Source organism: Thermobia domestica, chromosome 3, assembly GCF_964235325.1.
Source record: "Thermobia domestica chromosome 3, izTheDome1.hap1.1, whole genome shotgun sequence".
NCBI lineage: Eukaryota > Metazoa > Arthropoda > Insecta > Zygentoma > Lepismatidae > Thermobia > Thermobia domestica.
In genome coordinates this window covers 329,547,247-329,565,799 of record NC_137456.1, presented here as the reverse complement: position 1 = coordinate 329,565,799, position 18,553 = coordinate 329,547,247, and the positions used below count along the sequence as shown (strand labels likewise).

Here is an 18,553-nt window from a genome sequence, read left to right as displayed (position 1 = left end):
GTGCAATAAAGGTGATCAAGTGATTGGAAGTGGTTCTTATTAGATTTTGGACTTTCCTTGGGAGAATTAGTTGCTTTCGCGCTATGATATACAACATTCAACGTAAGACCCGGGGGCGCGGTGGCTCAGTGGTAGAGCGTTCACCTCCAGTGCTTGGGGTCCCTGGTTCGATCCCAGCTCGCGCCGTGTGGACTTTGTGTTGGCAAATACGTGCTCGTGGGTTTTCTCGGGGTTCTACTACTTTCTTCATTCCACCATTTCACTCATTTCTCATTATCACCATCTCCTTTAGCCTAACCGCATAACCGTGGGACGTTAAACTTAAAGATTCCATTTTTTTCAACGTAAGACCTTTATAAAGTTCTGAATGCACTGAATGCATTAAAAAAGCCGTACCTTAGATTCAGAGTGGAAAGAATCATAGAAGTTGTCATTTGAAGAGGGATGCATTATGTTTAAATTCTTGTAAAAAAAAAAAAAAAAAAAAACCTTTCTGGCTCCCTTTTTATTTTTTCTTCGCTTTAAATACATACTATTGTGCCATGAATACTTCTCAGAATCATCTTCCTGTAAACTTTATTTCCCAAAAGCATGTACTACAAGCGCTGTTATAACATTTAAAACACTTTGAAAATCCTTATTTTAGCAAAATGCGCAGTTTTCCCATCTTAAAGTGACACGTTCCATTTAAGTGTCCGTGGAAGACAGAGTTGAACATGTATAGAGTATATTTGAAGGGTAAGGGGAAAATAGAAGGAATGTCACAAAATTGTATTTTTGAGAAAACGGTGTTTTAATATTGAAAATCTCGTAAAAAGGCATAGGCTTAATAAAATCTTTTGCCTGTTTTTACATAGGTATTTTTACATCTACGGATGCATATATATATACAGCCAAATAGTACCAAAAGTCACCATCACATAGGACAAAGTACCCAATAAAGCACACACATGGACATTCCTTGTTTTTTCCCCTTACCTTTCATTTCATCCTTTTACTGAATTGTTTTGTCATGTTGGTAGTTTTCTTGAGCATTTCATGATTCATTCCTATATTCGCGATTTTTTGTATTCTTTGCAATGCAACGTTATCAAAATTATTCATTTGTATAAGGCAAAATAATATGTATGGCCTGCTCCGTGGGGAAAGAAATCAAGCAAGGTAGCGGTCATCAAGGCCTTAGTAACCATCTCGGCATTCACCTGGTACGACTGAGGGGAAAAGGATGTTCGGGTCCAGATTTTAGATCAGAGCATTCGGAATGAGACGCTAGTTCTTCATCAACTCAAATGCTGCCACATGTTTTCAAATTATTATTATTATTATTTTTTTATTATTAGGTTTAATATTTATAAGATGCTATACTTTTTAAAAATAAATGTGTGACCGCTTCAACATGTTACAACGTCCGTAATTAAGCTACAGTCTAAGGTATGTCACTTTCAGCTGTAGCTGTTGTCTTCCTTGCCCTTTACATTTTCTTCAGGATGTTACTTTTGTAACACAATATTGTCTTCACAAGCTGCTGTAGGTCCTACACAAACATTTTAAATATTTTTGTAAGTTTAAGATGTAATAATTGATCTTTAATCATTCCCTACTGTTATTATGTTATTAAACGCTGCCTATTATTTTTATTTTCAGAAACTGTGTAACACAAGAGAAACGTAACTAACGATGAGATCGCGTAGATTATTGGGATTTGGCTTCAACATATCATACAGAGACGAACAAGAAGATCAGTTAAGAATTCAGCTGCAGTTCCACAGAACTTTAACTGACAATTCGCAGCGTCGAATTTATAGTTAGTTCTGGTAATCAAAAGTAACATTATAAAGAAACAAATACGTTTTCTGGTTATTCAACAATGTGATATTTCTTGAAAGTTGCAAAAAGTGACATTTCGTGAAAAGATCTATTCCCCATGCGCCGTAGATTTGTAGAACATATTTTCAGCAACATACATAAATATCGTTGTTGATTTTTTTTTTTTTTAAATTAGTGTCTGTGACATAATTTTTTAGAACAAGTGTTTACAAGTTAAAATGTGAATTTCTGATATTTGAGAAGATTGTTCTTAATGTATAGAAACAAATAATACGAGCAGCATGAAGATGCTGCTGAATAGTATTTAAATAAATAATGCCAGAATAGTGTACATTTAAATTTTTATTTAACTACTAACCGATATAAACTTATATAGATGTATATTTATTATAGTGTACAGTGTAAATAATAACTACATAATGTTAGCTTGCTCTCATAATTTTAAGCTGCTTTTATTATTATTATTATTATTATTATTATTATTATTATTATTATTATTAACTCAAAATCTTATTTACACACAGAATGCTTCAGGGTGTTCCACTGCTACTACTGGTATGTGGCCACGCCGTCTATTTATGTTTGGGTGTCTTATGTGATGTTGCGAGGTTCAGACCGCAAATTAGAGCCTTTACAATCATCGCGTGCCAAATTACAAAGCGGCTATATTGGATTTATTATTTTTAAGATAGGAAAAGGATTGCCAACAATTGTTTCTTGAAATGGATGTCTAAACTTCAAACCTTTTCGTATTAAAAAAAAAAAATCCAATACAGCCGCTTTCAAACTGGCAGGCGACGATTGTGAACACACTGATGTGCAGTTTGAATGTCGTAAGTCACATAAGACACCCCAACATATATGCACGGCGTGTCCACATACCAGTAGTACCAGTGAAACACCCAGAAACATTTTGTGTGTAAATAAGATTTTCAGTTTAAAAAAATGCTTAAAATTATGAGAGCAAGTTAACATTATGTAGTTATAATTTACACTGTTTATTATTATTATAATAATTATTATTATTATTATTATTAGTAGTAGTAGTAGTAGTAGTGGTATTTTATTTTTATTTTTAGTTATTTATTTATTTTTTTGGTCTGAGTCTGTGGGCCGCAATGGTTCCTCGTCATGAAGACAGAGTGAGGCAAAGACGACTAAGCAGGTAAAATTGTACAGAAGAATCTTGTTTTCTTCCAGCTGCTATGTCACAGCCTGGCCGCCTTGTTTTCAACCCACTATTTGTTCCCAGCAAGAAGCCGTTATACCGTATATGCAGAGTGACGCAAAAGTCCGGAGCCCATAGGCCAACTCGGTTACTATTGCAGGTATGGAAACACGGTAAGATATGTAAGGACTCCTTTAAATTCCAGCAACACTTTTGTTTTTGTACTAGTGTACCGCTCAATAAAGAAAATGCGTTACCATACATCATGTGGGGCTACAAGAATGAAAGAATGTGTGGTTTGAAATTAGCTACACCGAGAAGAATTGAAAGGAGACACAGTGAAGGATAAACATGCAAATGCAACATCCACGCCAGAGGCGTAGCAACCACGGTGTTGGGAGGGGGGGAGGAGATACGAAGGACGTGAAATTGGGTCTTGCACTATATTTTTCATTGTGTCTTTCCGTTCCCTTTGGTCCAAATAATTTCAAACCACACTTTCTTTCATTCGTTGTTGTCCAACAGTGGCAGCGTTGTACTTTTCGTTACTATTGGGCGGTATACTAATATAAAAACAAAACTTGCTGCATTTTAAAAATTTCCTTCTGTATCTTACCTTGTTTTCGTATCTGCAGTAGTAACATAATTGGCCTATGGGCTTTGGGTTCTATCATGTACAGAAAATATTCTGTAGATATTTTGTCATGTACAGAAAATATTCCCTAAATATTTTGTCATGCACAGAAACTATTCTTTAAATATTTTCTGTGATGTACAAAAAATATTCACTAAATATATTTTGTCATGTAAAGAAAATATTTTGGCATATGTAGGAAAATATTGTCTGCGTTATTGGTAATAAATTTTAAAATATTCCATGAGAAACATTTTAAAAACCATTCCGTTAACATTGTATAAAACGTTTCAAATACTTTTTCAGTAATGTTTGAAATCGTACAGGAAACATTTTTAGGAAAACTTTTCTAACGGCGTATAAAATATTTCTACAACGTTTTTGAGTGTATTTAGAGAATATTTTCAGTATTATGTGGAAAATGTTTTCAACAACATATGAAATATATTTCCTTAACGGAAGTAGGATACATTTTCTGAACGAAAATGATGGCACGTTTTAGAAACGTTTTGAAAATATTTCATTGCTGTGTGGGATGACCTTAAATGGAGAGATGAGCTAAGATGGTCAATATCAGGCACTTTTTTAATCAAAAGCAAAACGTCAATCATGTCACATTAAGATATCTATTTTCTAAAAAGTCTGCTTCTGTTAAAATGAAGAACTCCCTGAAATGAAGATAAGATCACACAATTAGTTCTGTCATTCAACTTATGCTCATTAGTTGATATATAAAATCATTTTCTCTATTAAAGAGAATCAGTCAATCGTAAATTTAACAAACAGAAATTTACTGCCCAAAATAATTGATAACATAAATAATGCAACTTGTATGTACAAAAAGTCATGCTCTGATTGAATTATCAATTTCATGATTCCTTTGTTCCATTTTTTGCTAATTTTATAAATGTTCAATATGGGACATTATTTTACTCCCACGCAAAAATTTCGGTCTCGTCACAATCACGTACTTAACGAGAAACGAAAGAGCTGAAACTATTCAAAACAGTCCGCATCTGTCAAAATGAAAATCTACCTGAAATGGAGACAACGTCACATAATTAGCTCTGCCATTCAAGTTTAAATGCTTTGAAGCGTCTCGATGTACACTTTAATAATCACGGATTCTACGGAAATATCTCGAAAATCGTTAAACACAATTGAACAAAACAAAAACTCAAATAGGAAATGCAAAGAGATACTTCGGACGGTGTTGTCCCGATGCCTATCAAGGCAGCCCTTTACGAAGGCGAAGGGCCCAATTTTAAAATTTTAAATTGAAACCTCATTTGATAATCTTCAAACACTACATGGACTTGTGACAAAATATTTTTCATATCGGTCACCGTATTCAAAATGGCAACCTAGACATGATTCTTTTGTGAAACAAAACGTTATAGTCATAAAATTTGTTATAGTCATAAAATATACTGTAAAATTCAATTTCTGAAGATGTCAGAAACGTACTGCGTTTTAACTATCAAAATAAAGAAATAATCGAGCGGTATGATTCCTTGGGGTCTGTGAGACCCCACGAAATAAAACTGGGGCTAACCATAGAAGGCAAAATTACAAATGAGAAAAATGTGCCGAAGGACAGATCATACTATCGTTAGCCTTCCCGAAACAAATGTGTATAAAAGTAATTACATAAAACGACGTAGAATTCCAAACACGAATGAAACTGTACCACACAATCCTTAATTCAAAAGAAGAGAAATGTAATACAAACATTTATAAATATATGGTTGCAGGGAAAACTATCATACTGCTTAACATAAGTACGACATGGAAATATTTGTTTTCATGTCTTGTTGCAGAACCCAATGCATGTGGAAAAACTTCCTTCGTAACAAAACTACTTTCTAATTTATCACGCATGGTTAATGCAACATTTCGTAATACTTATTGGTACTATGAAGAGTTGAAAATACATAGAGATTTCAATGAAATTACAGTTCATTGAAGGATTACCTCAAACAAAAGACTTTTTACCAGAAATTGGATCTCATGTTATTACTACTGACGAAGATATGTATGAAGTGAACAGTTATATAGTTGATTTCTTTACAAAAGGTTTCCATCATAGCAATCTTAGTGTAATATTTACTACTCAAACATATTTCATCAAAGAAAAGGAAGTAGTTGTAAGATTTTGAATAGTTTTTATCATGTATTATTTAAAACTCCAAAGGATAAATCACAAATTATACATATGAGTTATCAGGTAATTCATGAAAATCCAAAATAACCAATGAGAATTTAAAATATCTTCAAGAAAGTTTGAACGACACAACAACGTTACCATACGGTTATTCATTAATTTAAAACAGGATACACCAGATGAAAATAGTTTCTAAATATATTTCCTAACGATATTTATCATTATGTTCCGAATAGATAAGCTGTGTTTATAATATTAATTTTAAAATGTTTCTTCATTCTATAAATATGTCTAAAGTAAACCACGGGGATGATCTTCGTACGCTGAGCAAAGCAAATCCTGAATTATTTAAATCTATAGTGACAAATGTACTTTTCAGTGATTCGTAGTATTTGCGAATCTTGTGTTAATGCATTGAAAAGTAACATATATCTTATAAAGATACAGAAATCAAGGTTAATGTGATACAAGACGACACTTCAATATCTTGTGAACAATGGAAACTCCATCCTAAAGAAAGAGCATTTGTTACTGCAACAAGCGGATTCTTACCAGCATTATTAACTTATATTTTAAGTGGTCCGTTTTCAAGTTTACTACTTGGCTAGTGAAATGGAGCACTCAAACAAAATGACTTTAGCTTCATCTCAATTTCTAATCGTAAACAATCAACATCAGCAGCAGCCCTGGAAAAGTGTGAATTTAGTTAGGATCAAGAAATGCAAAACATTTTACATTTATCCTCTAACAGAATTTAGAACAGACCTTCATATCCTGCTTTGTTTTAAACTGCTAAACCGTTGTGGACAGCTACAAAGAAGAAAATTTAAATACGCTGTATAAGAGAGTGCTCACTGAAACAATCAACATATACATTACACAAACCAGTACGTCGTCGTTTAAAAAGAGATTTCTCTGTGGTGAACAATATTGACGATGAGTAGGAATAATGATCGTCAGTCTCTTCATACATTTAATGTTAAATATCGTTATATTCTTACACTGTTAGATGTGTTGGAATAATATAAATGCTGTCTCAGAATAAAATCTGAAAAAAAGAAATGTCTTAAAAACATGTTTTCATGTAAATTGTTTTCAAAGACTTTTATGAAAACTGTTTTCGAAACCAGTTACATTCCAAACAGATAAAGGAAGTGAGTTTACAAAAAGAGCAATACAGAAATATTTTAAAGAAACAAAATAAAAAATCTTACAAACAAAAGACCTGATTTAAAGGCTAGAATTGCAGAACGTTTTAACAGAACTGTAAAAGAAAAAATGGGGAAGAATTTCACAAAGAGTATCAAACGTATGATTAAGTAAATGTATTGCCTCTTCTTGAGAAATCATAGAATGAAAGGTATCATTCAAGTATTAAGATGTTATTTACAAATGTTTCTCAAAATAACCTATTGCAAATGTGGCATAATCAATATGGTAGTAAAATGAAGAAAAAAACTAGGGACTTTTTAAAACATTTCAAATTGTTGATACAGTACGAATTAGTAGAAGTAGATATAGTTGATAACGGATACATGCAAAACTGGACGTGGAAAAAATTTAAAATGAACGAAATAATACCAAGAGAACCACCTGTTTACCAAATAGAAGATTTAAACAAAGAACCGCTGGATTGGCGATTTTTAGAAAGGAATTACAGCTGTAACACTATCAAAAACTTTTTACATAAATAATATCATACGCACACTAACCGTAAGAATAGGTAACAGATTAGAATCTCTTATTCATTGGAAAGTATATCCTTGTTCTTTAGACTCCTGGATACCTGCATCATCCCTGAAGATCAAGAAATACAATGGAACCAGATGGAGCTTTTGCAGTTACGCTTCCCAGTAATAGTGCTATGGAATATTTTCCTCATCATACACTACTAAACTTCATCAAAGAATGGAATTCCGTGAAAAATGGAAAGTGGCTATTTTTGAGTTTCATTATTCTCATTCAAATTTAAATATTAATGAACAAAATAATAAAATTTTTACAATCATCCAAAAATTGATGAACGGAAGTTTGTACATATTCCTGTTCGTTATTATATTGATATTTCATATTTGATAAAGCAAATTAATACGCACAACAGATTCACAATTTACATACATCCTACATTAATGAAAGAAATGGCGATTATATAAGACGTGCTCGTAAAAACACAGATGTGGACATTGTATTATTACCAAGTGCTAGAGCGGTGTTGGAATTAGATCCAGAAGCAGATCTAAGGAACAGGCAACAAGACAAAACTGTTCAAAATTTACATTTAGGACTTCCATATACAATGTATGTATATTGTGATATAGTTCAATCTATATCTTTCGAGATCAGTAGCACCATTATTATAAACCTTCGAAACATTTGACTTTTACGTCCCACAGTTATGCCCGTTCGGCTAAGGAAATGGTCACGATTATTATGTATCATAAATATAACTACTGTGGATCATACATTTGGAGCTAGTGCTATACAAATTTTAAACCTCCACATTATGTACTTATTAACAACATGCATTTTGAACACATAAAAATAGATATAAGAGATTGTACAGGCTCTCCACTCGCATTTAGTTTCGGAACTTTATGCGGTAAACTACATTTTTGACCAGTGCGAAAACATCAAAAACTATCAACAATCCATATTTACATATTATAAAAACAATCTCTTTCTGCAACTGGAAAGGTTTATGCTGGATCACATTATCATTATGGACATGCTATTGAAAGTTTCCTTGGAGAATTATTTCGCTCTGTCATGTCATTAGTAAAACAAGGCGTAAAACAATAACAAAGGAATTTCAACATCTGGCGCAAACGATATTAATGACTCATCATTGATAAACAACCTATTAACGAATCCTTTCATCAGTGAATGGGTGAAGTGAATTCCAGCTTGCTTAAAGCTAAAAATACACTGAAATGTATGTCGGCATCTGGATATCACCGAAGGAAAAGAATTACACATCATTCTATCTTTAACCCTTCATCATTACACATCATAGAAGGAGGAAGAAATGCACAAGTAAAAACAAAAAAAAAAAAAAAACGTACACAGAAAGCAAAGAAAAATAGATTTTATAAGAAGAAGAAACTATCAGACATCTTCGATTAAATCATCATCCTGGCCTCTCACATCTCACAACGCAACCCAGTATACTAGATAATCATATTGTTACAAATAAACCAATCAGTTCACTAACTGATAACCCATGTATAAAATTTGTCATACCAGGAACAAGAGATGAATACATAGATATTCCACACACACTCTTTATATTGAAGCTCAAATCGTTAAGCTACATGGATAATTTCGAGAAAATGGTATGGGTGTGACTTCTATTAGTGTACTTTAAATTTTATGTTCTGTGAAATAGATGTGTGTTTAATTAAAAAAATATTTCATTTCTGTGATAATCATTTATATCGATCATCCCTAAGAAAAGAGTTAAATTATGATGATTGTGCTAAAACACTCATCTTCAACGTGCATTATGGTTTCAAGATACTACTGGACATATAAATGCAAAAACTAGTGTTAGTAAGGGATTTCAACAGCGTTATGAATTAACAAAAACAGTGCAAAATTCGACATGCTGGGACATCTTCAATGTGATACTTTTAATCAGGATAAATTTTTAATCCAAGGAGAACTACGCATCAAATTAATTCCTGTTAAGCCAAATTTTTGTCTCATCGCTAAATATTCCTCTGTTGAGGCTAAAGCAAATATTTTAGTCCATGCTTCACATATTTCAAAGGTTGCTGTTAGTCCTACAATAAAACTAACACAAAACAAGTTTCGATAATCAACATCAGAGAAATGTCCTTTCAGAAGAAGTCAAATGAATTCATTCGTCATTCCAAATGGTCTTCAATCAAAAGCAATAGAAAATTTATTCATGCAGATATTACCAACTCGAGCGATTTTGGCGTTTACTGAAAATAATGCCTTTACAGGAACGATAGCTTCAAATCCATCTACCCCAAAATATTTTGACATTAATTTCTTATCATTACATACTGATGGAAAACCTTTACAACTAAATTTTGAAGAAAGGCTATATATTTCTTCATATCAAACCTTATTTTGTGGATCAGGTATTTACTTTTTAATCTATGGTAACAACATTTTTCGCCTTGACTTTGCTCAAGGATACACTATCTTTGTTTTCGACATTATGCAAGATGAAGAAGCCACGGCTGTACAGCATTGGAAATTTATTAGACACGGATGTGTTCGTTCGTTTCGAAGTTAACTTAAGAACCCTCTACCAGAATGTGTCCCACGCAGCACATATACATAATTCCAATCCCACTTAGAAGTGGATCACCAGAGGAACATCATCATATATTTTGAAAAGTACGTTATTATTCTTCTTCTTCTTCTTATTATTATTATTATTATTATTAAATACCACCTCATATATATATATATATATATATATATATATATATACGTATGTATTTTTATATATGATGTCACCCACAATAGAATAGGAAAGACATACAGAATACTTCTCTATATTTCGACTTGTTCCCTCTGTAATTCAACACATTCAATTTCTTCGTAGAATTTCTCTTTATTATAAATTCACCAATAATAAAATTCGAAGTGTCAAATCGTCCCTATGTGGACATTATTAATACTTTTTTCTGTTTCAAGGCTAAAGGAAATTCCTCAAATGATTTTCATCATACATTCTCATCAAAACCATAAATAAATAATCTCCAATTTTTCTGTCTATTACTATGGGTATTCATTTATTATTGTATTATCATTTCATCATTTCTTCCTAAAAATTATAGATAAATTTTTAATTATCATTCAAATTTTTATTATCTTATAAATAATACTCATAGTACACAAGGAAAATATTACAAGATTTTCTTTTTATAAAACGTAAAATATTACTGAACTAATAAAAATTTATATCAAATTTAAGTGCATTAAACGAACACAAAGGACAAATTTATTTGTAAATGAAGCATTTCAGTTTCGCTATATCTTTATTATTAAATGCACTAAATTTATGACTACACTGCTCAGTATAAATGAAAAAATAATTTCCCTCTCTCTTAACAGAATTTCATACAATGCAAACGTTGTGTATCAGTTTCCCCCACCATGGCTGTGTTTGTGCACTGTCAAATAATTCACTCGTTATTGAGTCTATGAATTTTTGTTTGTCAAATCCTTTCGTTTCCAATTTTAACCAACCGATATGAATCACTGATTCAAATGTGACACTATCCAATCCAACACAAATTAATTTATTTTCTATTGAATTAAGACCTTATTTAAGTACCACTGAAGAGTACCATTTAGTAAGTACTCGTTCTTAGTATGCATAGTTGGTAGACAAGTACTCATAGACCTTTCAATCCAGTAGCTGATACACACAGACTACTGTCACTATGCATACGGATATTCGTGCACGTACAAACGGCTAGAAAGAAGAGGTGGAAAAATAATGCTTGGTCTTGTTCGAACACGTCGCATATATTTACGAACAAGATACAATCTCAGTAAATTCAAGATCGTGCATGGTACATCCAGATAAATTAATCTTCATTCCTTTATATTTGGTCTAGGAATTAATTCGTGCGGTTGGTACGCACACATTGAAGCTGTAGTAAGACACAAAATACCTTAAGAAAAATATTGTCCATCGCTAGCCACCACTTCCGCCCATCTGTCAGGCAATGTACGGATTCCGTGGCAAAAGAAGTCCTCATCCTTGGAAGCGATCCAGTCAAAGACCCATGTTTCGGTATCTTCTGAAAAAGTAAACCGCTGTCCAATCAAATCGTTGTTCATGCAATTAAACAAGTAGTAGTCCGAAGGAGCAGCGTCTGGTGAATACGGCGGGTGGGGTAAAACTTCCCATCCGACATTTTCTAAATAGGTTTTGACCGGTTTTGCGACATGTAGGCGAGCGTTATCATGTTGAACAATAAGTTTATCATGTCTGTTCTCCCATTCTGGTCGTGTTCTCGCCAGAGCTTGCTTCAAACGCATTAATTGTCGTCGATAACGTTCTCCATTCATAGTTTCACCCGGTTGCAGCAGCTCATAGTACACCACACCTTTCATATCCCACCATATGCACAGCATAACCTTTGCACAGTGAATATCTCGTTTTGGTTGTGATGGACCTGGTTCACCTGGTTTCACCCAGGCCTTTTTTCGTTTAGGGTTCTCGTAATGGATCCACTTCTCATCACCCGTAATAATTCGATGCAGAATCCCCTTTCTGCTCTGTCGTTGAAGCAGCAATTCGCTAATGGTTTTTCGCGTTTCAACGTCTCTGTCTTTCAAGCGTTTGGAGACTGTTGTTTGATCAACGCCTAATGCTGCTGCAACTTGTTCCTGCGTTTGACACGAATTCTGCTCGAGCAATGCTGTCAATTCTTCGTCTTGAAATTTTTTTGGCTGTCCAGCTCGCTCTTGGTCTGCCAAGCCGAAATCACCACTTCTAAACCGTGCAAACTACTTCTGACACGTTCGCTCAGCTAGAGCATGGTCACCATACACTTCCACCAAAGTACGATGACTTTCAGTCGCACTTTTCTGCATGTTAAAGTACCGCAGCAGAACACCCCGCAAAAACACTTTATCAGGCACAAATTGCGCCATGTTCACTTAACTACAAACTGGTGTTGTTGACGCTTTAATCCACTGCCCTATACTACGAACGATACGCGATGACAGGGGTTTGCAACACATGTGTGGATACACGGATCTGTGGGACGCTCCGTTCGTTAAGCCATCTCTTGTCCACCCGCACGAATTAATTCCTAGATCAAATATGTTAAACATATCTTTCCACTTTTCAAATACGGTAATAATGCACCATTATCTTCTTCTAATTTTCCAGTACAGCGTCATGGTAAAATTACTGTTTTGTCCTCCTTGAAATGTGACACATGCCTTCCTTCCATTACTCACTGTAATTACCTGAAAGCTTACAATACAAATTGGTACGCAAATCTCTAAATCACGCATCATTTTAAAGGGATCCAATGATTGCGTAGTAAGTTTACTTAATATATTCATTGACGATATCATCTTTAATTCGATTTTTCTTCTTTCACAACAGCTGCTAACGGAATGATATACACATACACATACGTGTACGTTCTGCATTCCGTTAACATCATCGTACTCACAATCACTACTTTTCGTCACGTGATCTTACTACATCAGCCATACGACCTCACGCACACAAACACACCTCACGTGTCTCAATACTTCCTTCAAAAAATAGTCATGAAATGCTATATCCCCTTAGCAACAAATCAATTTCACGTGGAAATTCAAGGCCAAATTCTACGGAGTCTGAGTATCATGAATTCTTCAACATACTGATCATACGCTCTGACATATACAGGTAGCAACCAAGGCCAAATTCGACCCAGTTTGGCATAAGATCCAATTCCTGTGGGAAGCTCCGGACTCTGACAGTGAGCGGAGTCTATTACTGTGTTAAATAAAGCCATCCATCGCACGCCTACGGCCACATACACACCAAGGAACAGCTACAATTCACACAAGAATTTTCCCACGACGGGACGAAGTCAACTATTTCTACCGCAGTGCCCAACCACTGAAACATCAAGCCGTTCTTCTTCGTCTGGTAAGTGGATGCTGGTGGAAATGTCAGCACTGGTTTCCGACTATAATGCAAACATGTGTGAAGCGGACAAACTGGACCAAACCTGAAGCTCTATCACTCTTCCAGTCGTGAAATGAAGTGGTATTTCCCGTTCATAGTCTGGATGCTAAAGGTTGTTACCGCAAACTGTTGTATACTTGAAAGGAAGGCTGGATAAACTATTGACCCTACGCATAAGCATTTGCAAGATACTTTTGAGGAAATTTTGGAATTTAAAGCCTGGGCCTGAAGTTGATGCTACTTCAAAATCTTCAGATACCACTGTCAGGTACTACAACATAGGTCATACAGTAACGGTTTTAATTTTAAGCAGGATCTGAGGTTCTTTTCAAAAACGAAACAATGTTAAATGCAAACTATTCCTGCATGACAAATGTTTCGATGCGTTTCATACTCAGGCATAAGTATGCATCATAGGTGCGCTAGTGTAGTTACAAAATGGTGTACAATCTATTTTCACGTATATATAAATCATATAGTTATTATCAAAATGTTTCTTATCAGAAATTAGAGAACAATGCTCCATAAACTGTTCAAATATTGCAGATCTATGGAAACAACACGTCTCTGACGAAAATGTAAAAATTAAAATTAACAAATTTTAATTAATGTAAACATTTATCCGAGTTGATACTAACTAACAAATTTATTCAGAAGGACAACGTATTGAAAACTTTACCTCATGTTCTCAATGGGTCGAAAACGACCCCTGTGACTAAGAACGATATTTCCGATGTATCATTTTCGACCCACCCTCCTGAAAAGTGTACACGTAAGACGCAGATCATTTATTTCAAGAATTTTGTGATTATTCCTCATCACAGAGTACTCCATACAAATATCAAAAAAATTCGCCACAAAAAATAATTCGGAAAAATGTGGGTTAATAAGACAGAAATAGAAAGAGTCTGATATTAGGAAAGAAGTCAAAGATATTCTAAAATAATTCGTCCGTAGTTACCTTTTTTTTAACTGAAAAAAGCATTTCCAAAAGTGCTACTTAAAACTTTAAATAAAATAACGGAAAAATGGTGCATGATGATATTTGAGAGTGTTTTTTTTTTCGGAAAATGGCACTAGCAAACAAAAATATGAGGAATCTACTCCGTTAAAAATCAACAAATCTATCTTCTTTGGAATTTGGTGTAAACTTAGCACAAAATAAACCGCAGTACAATTGGTACCTATGCATTTTTAAAATATATTTTTTTATGTATACCAGAAATTCTGAACTAGTATGTATATTTTTAGACACAAATGGTAAATTCATCGAAAACCAAACACAAATAATGAAATTATTAGAAGAAAAATCTTAATTAGGAAATTATTCGATAATTATAGACATAGGTGCTTATGATAATAAACTAACTTCACTAATTTATTAATACAGTTGTTAAAACGAATTGAAAGGAAAATCAATATAGAGATTGTTTTTTTTTTACCAGATACGTATACTAGTTATTGTGTACAGCTACGACTACCGTAAGTAGTTACCACTCCTATTACGTAAATAGAAATTGCCCTCCTTATTCAAGATGTGTTTGTGGTATTACAATTTCTAGCAATCTTTTCACACACTTTTTTGGTAGGATTCTTATCCACCGTAAACTAATAAGTCGTATTACACTAAAACCTAGCTGACTTTATTTCTCTGTGGGTAGTATGAGTCTTGAATTTTTGTCTGATGTCGGAAAAGAAATACGAGAATGGGACAAAAATCTAGAGAATACCAGATGAAGTGAAACAAATGCTGGAAGTGAGTGAATGTTTTTTCCGGAAAGATATTTACACGAAATTAAGACTGTAGTAGTGCAAGGAAGCACGATTTGGCGTGGGAGGAAACTATAGTTCAAGGTTAAAAACAAACCGAAGGGAAAAAGTAAACAAGTCATTGATTTCAAACATTCGTACATTTCTGAAAAATAAATTTTCGTCAAAATAGTGAGAAGTCGGTGCATCTCTTACTGCCAATTATGGTACTACTCAGATGCTACCAATTATCTTGTATTACCTGTTACTCTATAGACCAACAATTTACGCATACAATTCCACATTTCAGACATATAACTTACAATTTTTTTTTTATGGGGACAAAGATCACCACGTATTTGCATCCTGTCCCATTAATAACAGATTTTTTTTAACAATCGTTTCTCCGCTTACTGCTGAATAAGAAAGAATATTTATACTTATTACGTGAGAAGTTTCGTCCTAGCTCCGGGTCGGAAAGTATGATAATAAAAAAGTCAAATGTTTTTCTGGTGGCATGTCAAAACCTTGGTTTCGCAACAGTCGTGTACAGTAAGTACACGGTAACGAGTCGAAACCAGTATCTTCACAAATATCGATGTAATACCACTACTAGAACTTTTAATAATAATAATAATAATAATAATAATTATAATTATAATTATAATATAGAGGAGTTGACTAAAACCATGTGGCATTGGTCTAAAAAAATGAAATGAATGAAAAAGAAGCTAGACTAATGGATTAGAATGCATATACCCATGCAGTGCTATTTGCAAAGCCTTTTATTGTTAGAATTAATATTGAAGAAATTAAACGTCTGAAAACCCATAATTCTTTACTAATAAAGAGTAGAATTGACATTCTCCTAAATAGACATTACAGACCAAGGATACAGTACAAGTTACCCCATTTCTGCGTAATGTGCAAACTTTTATCTATAATTGCACAGAAAGTAAAACTTTTTATACTTAACAATTTCTGCTGTGAATGAAATAACTAATTGAGTGTTGAAAACATATTCTTAATTACGCACAATTAGGCACCATCTTTCGTGAAATTCCAATTGGACTTAACACATCTTCCGAAGAAATTGTCTTTTTCATACCGCCATAAGGGAATGATGGAATGACACTGAGGAGCAGAAATGAGTATGCAACGAATCGATGATTTTAAAATATAGAAGAAGATATTGGGACTAGCTAAGTGAGGAAGCTGATGATCAACAAACGTGGAAGAAACATTCCAGGTCAAAATCTAAAATAAAAGCGAAGTAACACCTCACTAGGCCCACGACCAGCCAAAAGGCAGACTACCTTATAACTAACAGTATACGTTCCCGCGAAAAGTTTACTATCTCCTTTTAGCAGTAATTATTCATCACAGCTGGAACGTACAAGGTTAGTATGTGTTCAATGTAGAGGTTTTGCACGTTTAATTAGTTATTGGTAAATCCACCGAAATGCCATCAATAAAATAACAATAACCAAACACTCGAGATTTGCAAAAAATACCCAATAAAAAAAGTTCGACGTTTGTACCTGAAATATCGGTGAAAAATTTAAAAATAAGTATTAATACTCACGCCTGGAACGTGTAAGATTAGTATCGTGTAAGTATTGACTACTTTAATATTTTATTACCAGTGAAACAAAAAAAAACTGAAAATTATTAAATATATTGTTAAACAATAAACCAAATTCGTAAGTTTGGTTCAAAATAAATTAGGAAACGAATATTCAAACGAAGCACTGTGAAAATAAAAAAAAATTAGTCAACCAATTTATTAAATTGATTTTGTGCACAATTTATCTAAAAATCCATCTAGCACTTATTCTACACTTTTAAGTCAATACGTAAATTTAAATAGCATAAATAGCTCTGAATTATTTAAGTGATGTATATATTCGAGACGGCATGGTTCAATAGAAACATCATCCGTGTCACATTCACTACTTTCCAGCACGATCTACCAAGCTCGTATCTACTTCAACCCTCCGTGTATTACTATGATTTAACACTCTTTGCAACCACTGTAATCCACCGTCTCTTTCTCTCATAGACGCCTAAGCAACATTTGCTGAGAAAGAGCATACATAACTTAACATTTCTTCTGTGTGTTATTTAAATACACGCAACATGATTGAATTCAATTTGACGTGGTGAAAGGTAGAGAACACAGAGAACGCTGACATTTTGTTTTAATTGAAGTGTGAATCCCTATGGTAAATCACTCAAACGTTTCCTTCATTCACAGTAACAGCAGAACAACAAATGTTCCTTAAAATAGAACTCAAACCAGCACACGAAGATAGTTTGAGTTAATCAACTGCTTATTGCCAATCATTCAAAAAATTAATACCTTATTATATAATAAACAGACCACAGCACATATAATTATAAAAAAAAGTGTTTGCCTGCCAACTCATTAAACGATTATAAAGCATCGTTTGCAATGGTTTTTACTAAACTATGATGTGACAAGTTATTATTAAAAAATGAAGGAAGAATACCTAAAGTTAGAACTTGATGACATTTCGTTATGGATTAAGTATTGCTCACTTGAACTTATAAGCTAAACATTAGGATGTGTTTGTTTCTTTTTCTTTTTTTTATTTATTTATTTAAATGTTTGCGCTTCCATTTACTCAGTTAAAACGAAACGAAAAGAATAGTTAACTAAAAAAATAATTAAGTATTGCAAGTTAAAAAAAATAATTATACAAAATGTAACTTATTAAATAAAACATTTAAACGTACCTGACAGCCTGAGCATTGCTACCTGCATCTTGCTTATCATTTTCTTGAACGTCCCCTTCGTGACCATTCGTATATCCAATATTGGAAGATATCTGATTGCTTGACTCTTCTGTGCTGTTTCTTAAATCGGAGGAATTTGGCTTGATGTTCCTGTGAAAACTATTGGAATTTGCACGTACTTCAACTGTTGACAAACGCCTGATCAAACATATTGCTTTAGAAGTTAGTTTCCAATCTGATATTGTTTTATCCTCATTACATTTTGGAGCGAAATTCTCTCCCTCCGTTCTACTTTCTCGTTCCTTACATTCCAAGTGTATTGCAAGAGGATCTTTATGATCGTCAGAGCTACTAGTACAAAGTTCATAATTACATTCTTGAAATAACATGCTTTCTGTTTTCACTTCAACTTTAATAGAAACGTTTTTTGTTTCCATTTCAATTTCATTACAATGTTGAAATAATGAGAAGCTGTTTCGTTAATACAAAAAATTGTTCAAGTTTGAGATTTGAAATCTTCAGCATTCAATGTACAAGGAAAAAAACAAATCTGAAAGAAATAAG

The 18,553-nt window shown here is 33.4% G+C and overlaps 1 protein-coding gene across 7 annotated transcripts in view; it reads right to left on the bottom strand.

Moving 5' to 3' along the window:
* LOC145681206 (uncharacterized) overlaps nt 1-18,553 on the bottom strand; it is a 144,594-nt gene that overhangs the window by 122,018 nt on the left and 4,023 nt on the right. For 5 of the 7 annotated variants that reach the window (XM_081752729.1, XM_081752725.1, XM_081752728.1 and 2 more), the window contains exon 2: nt 17,990-18,539. In XM_081752729.1, coding sequence (XP_081608855.1) covers nt 17,990-18,426 — 437 coding nt within the window. In that variant the 5' untranslated portion in view covers nt 18,427-18,539. Of the gene's footprint in view, nt 1-4,055; nt 4,298-5,863; nt 6,480-17,989; nt 18,540-18,553 lie in introns of those variants that run through there. The other 2 variants (XM_081752731.1, XM_081752730.1) reach the window with 2 other exon arrangements.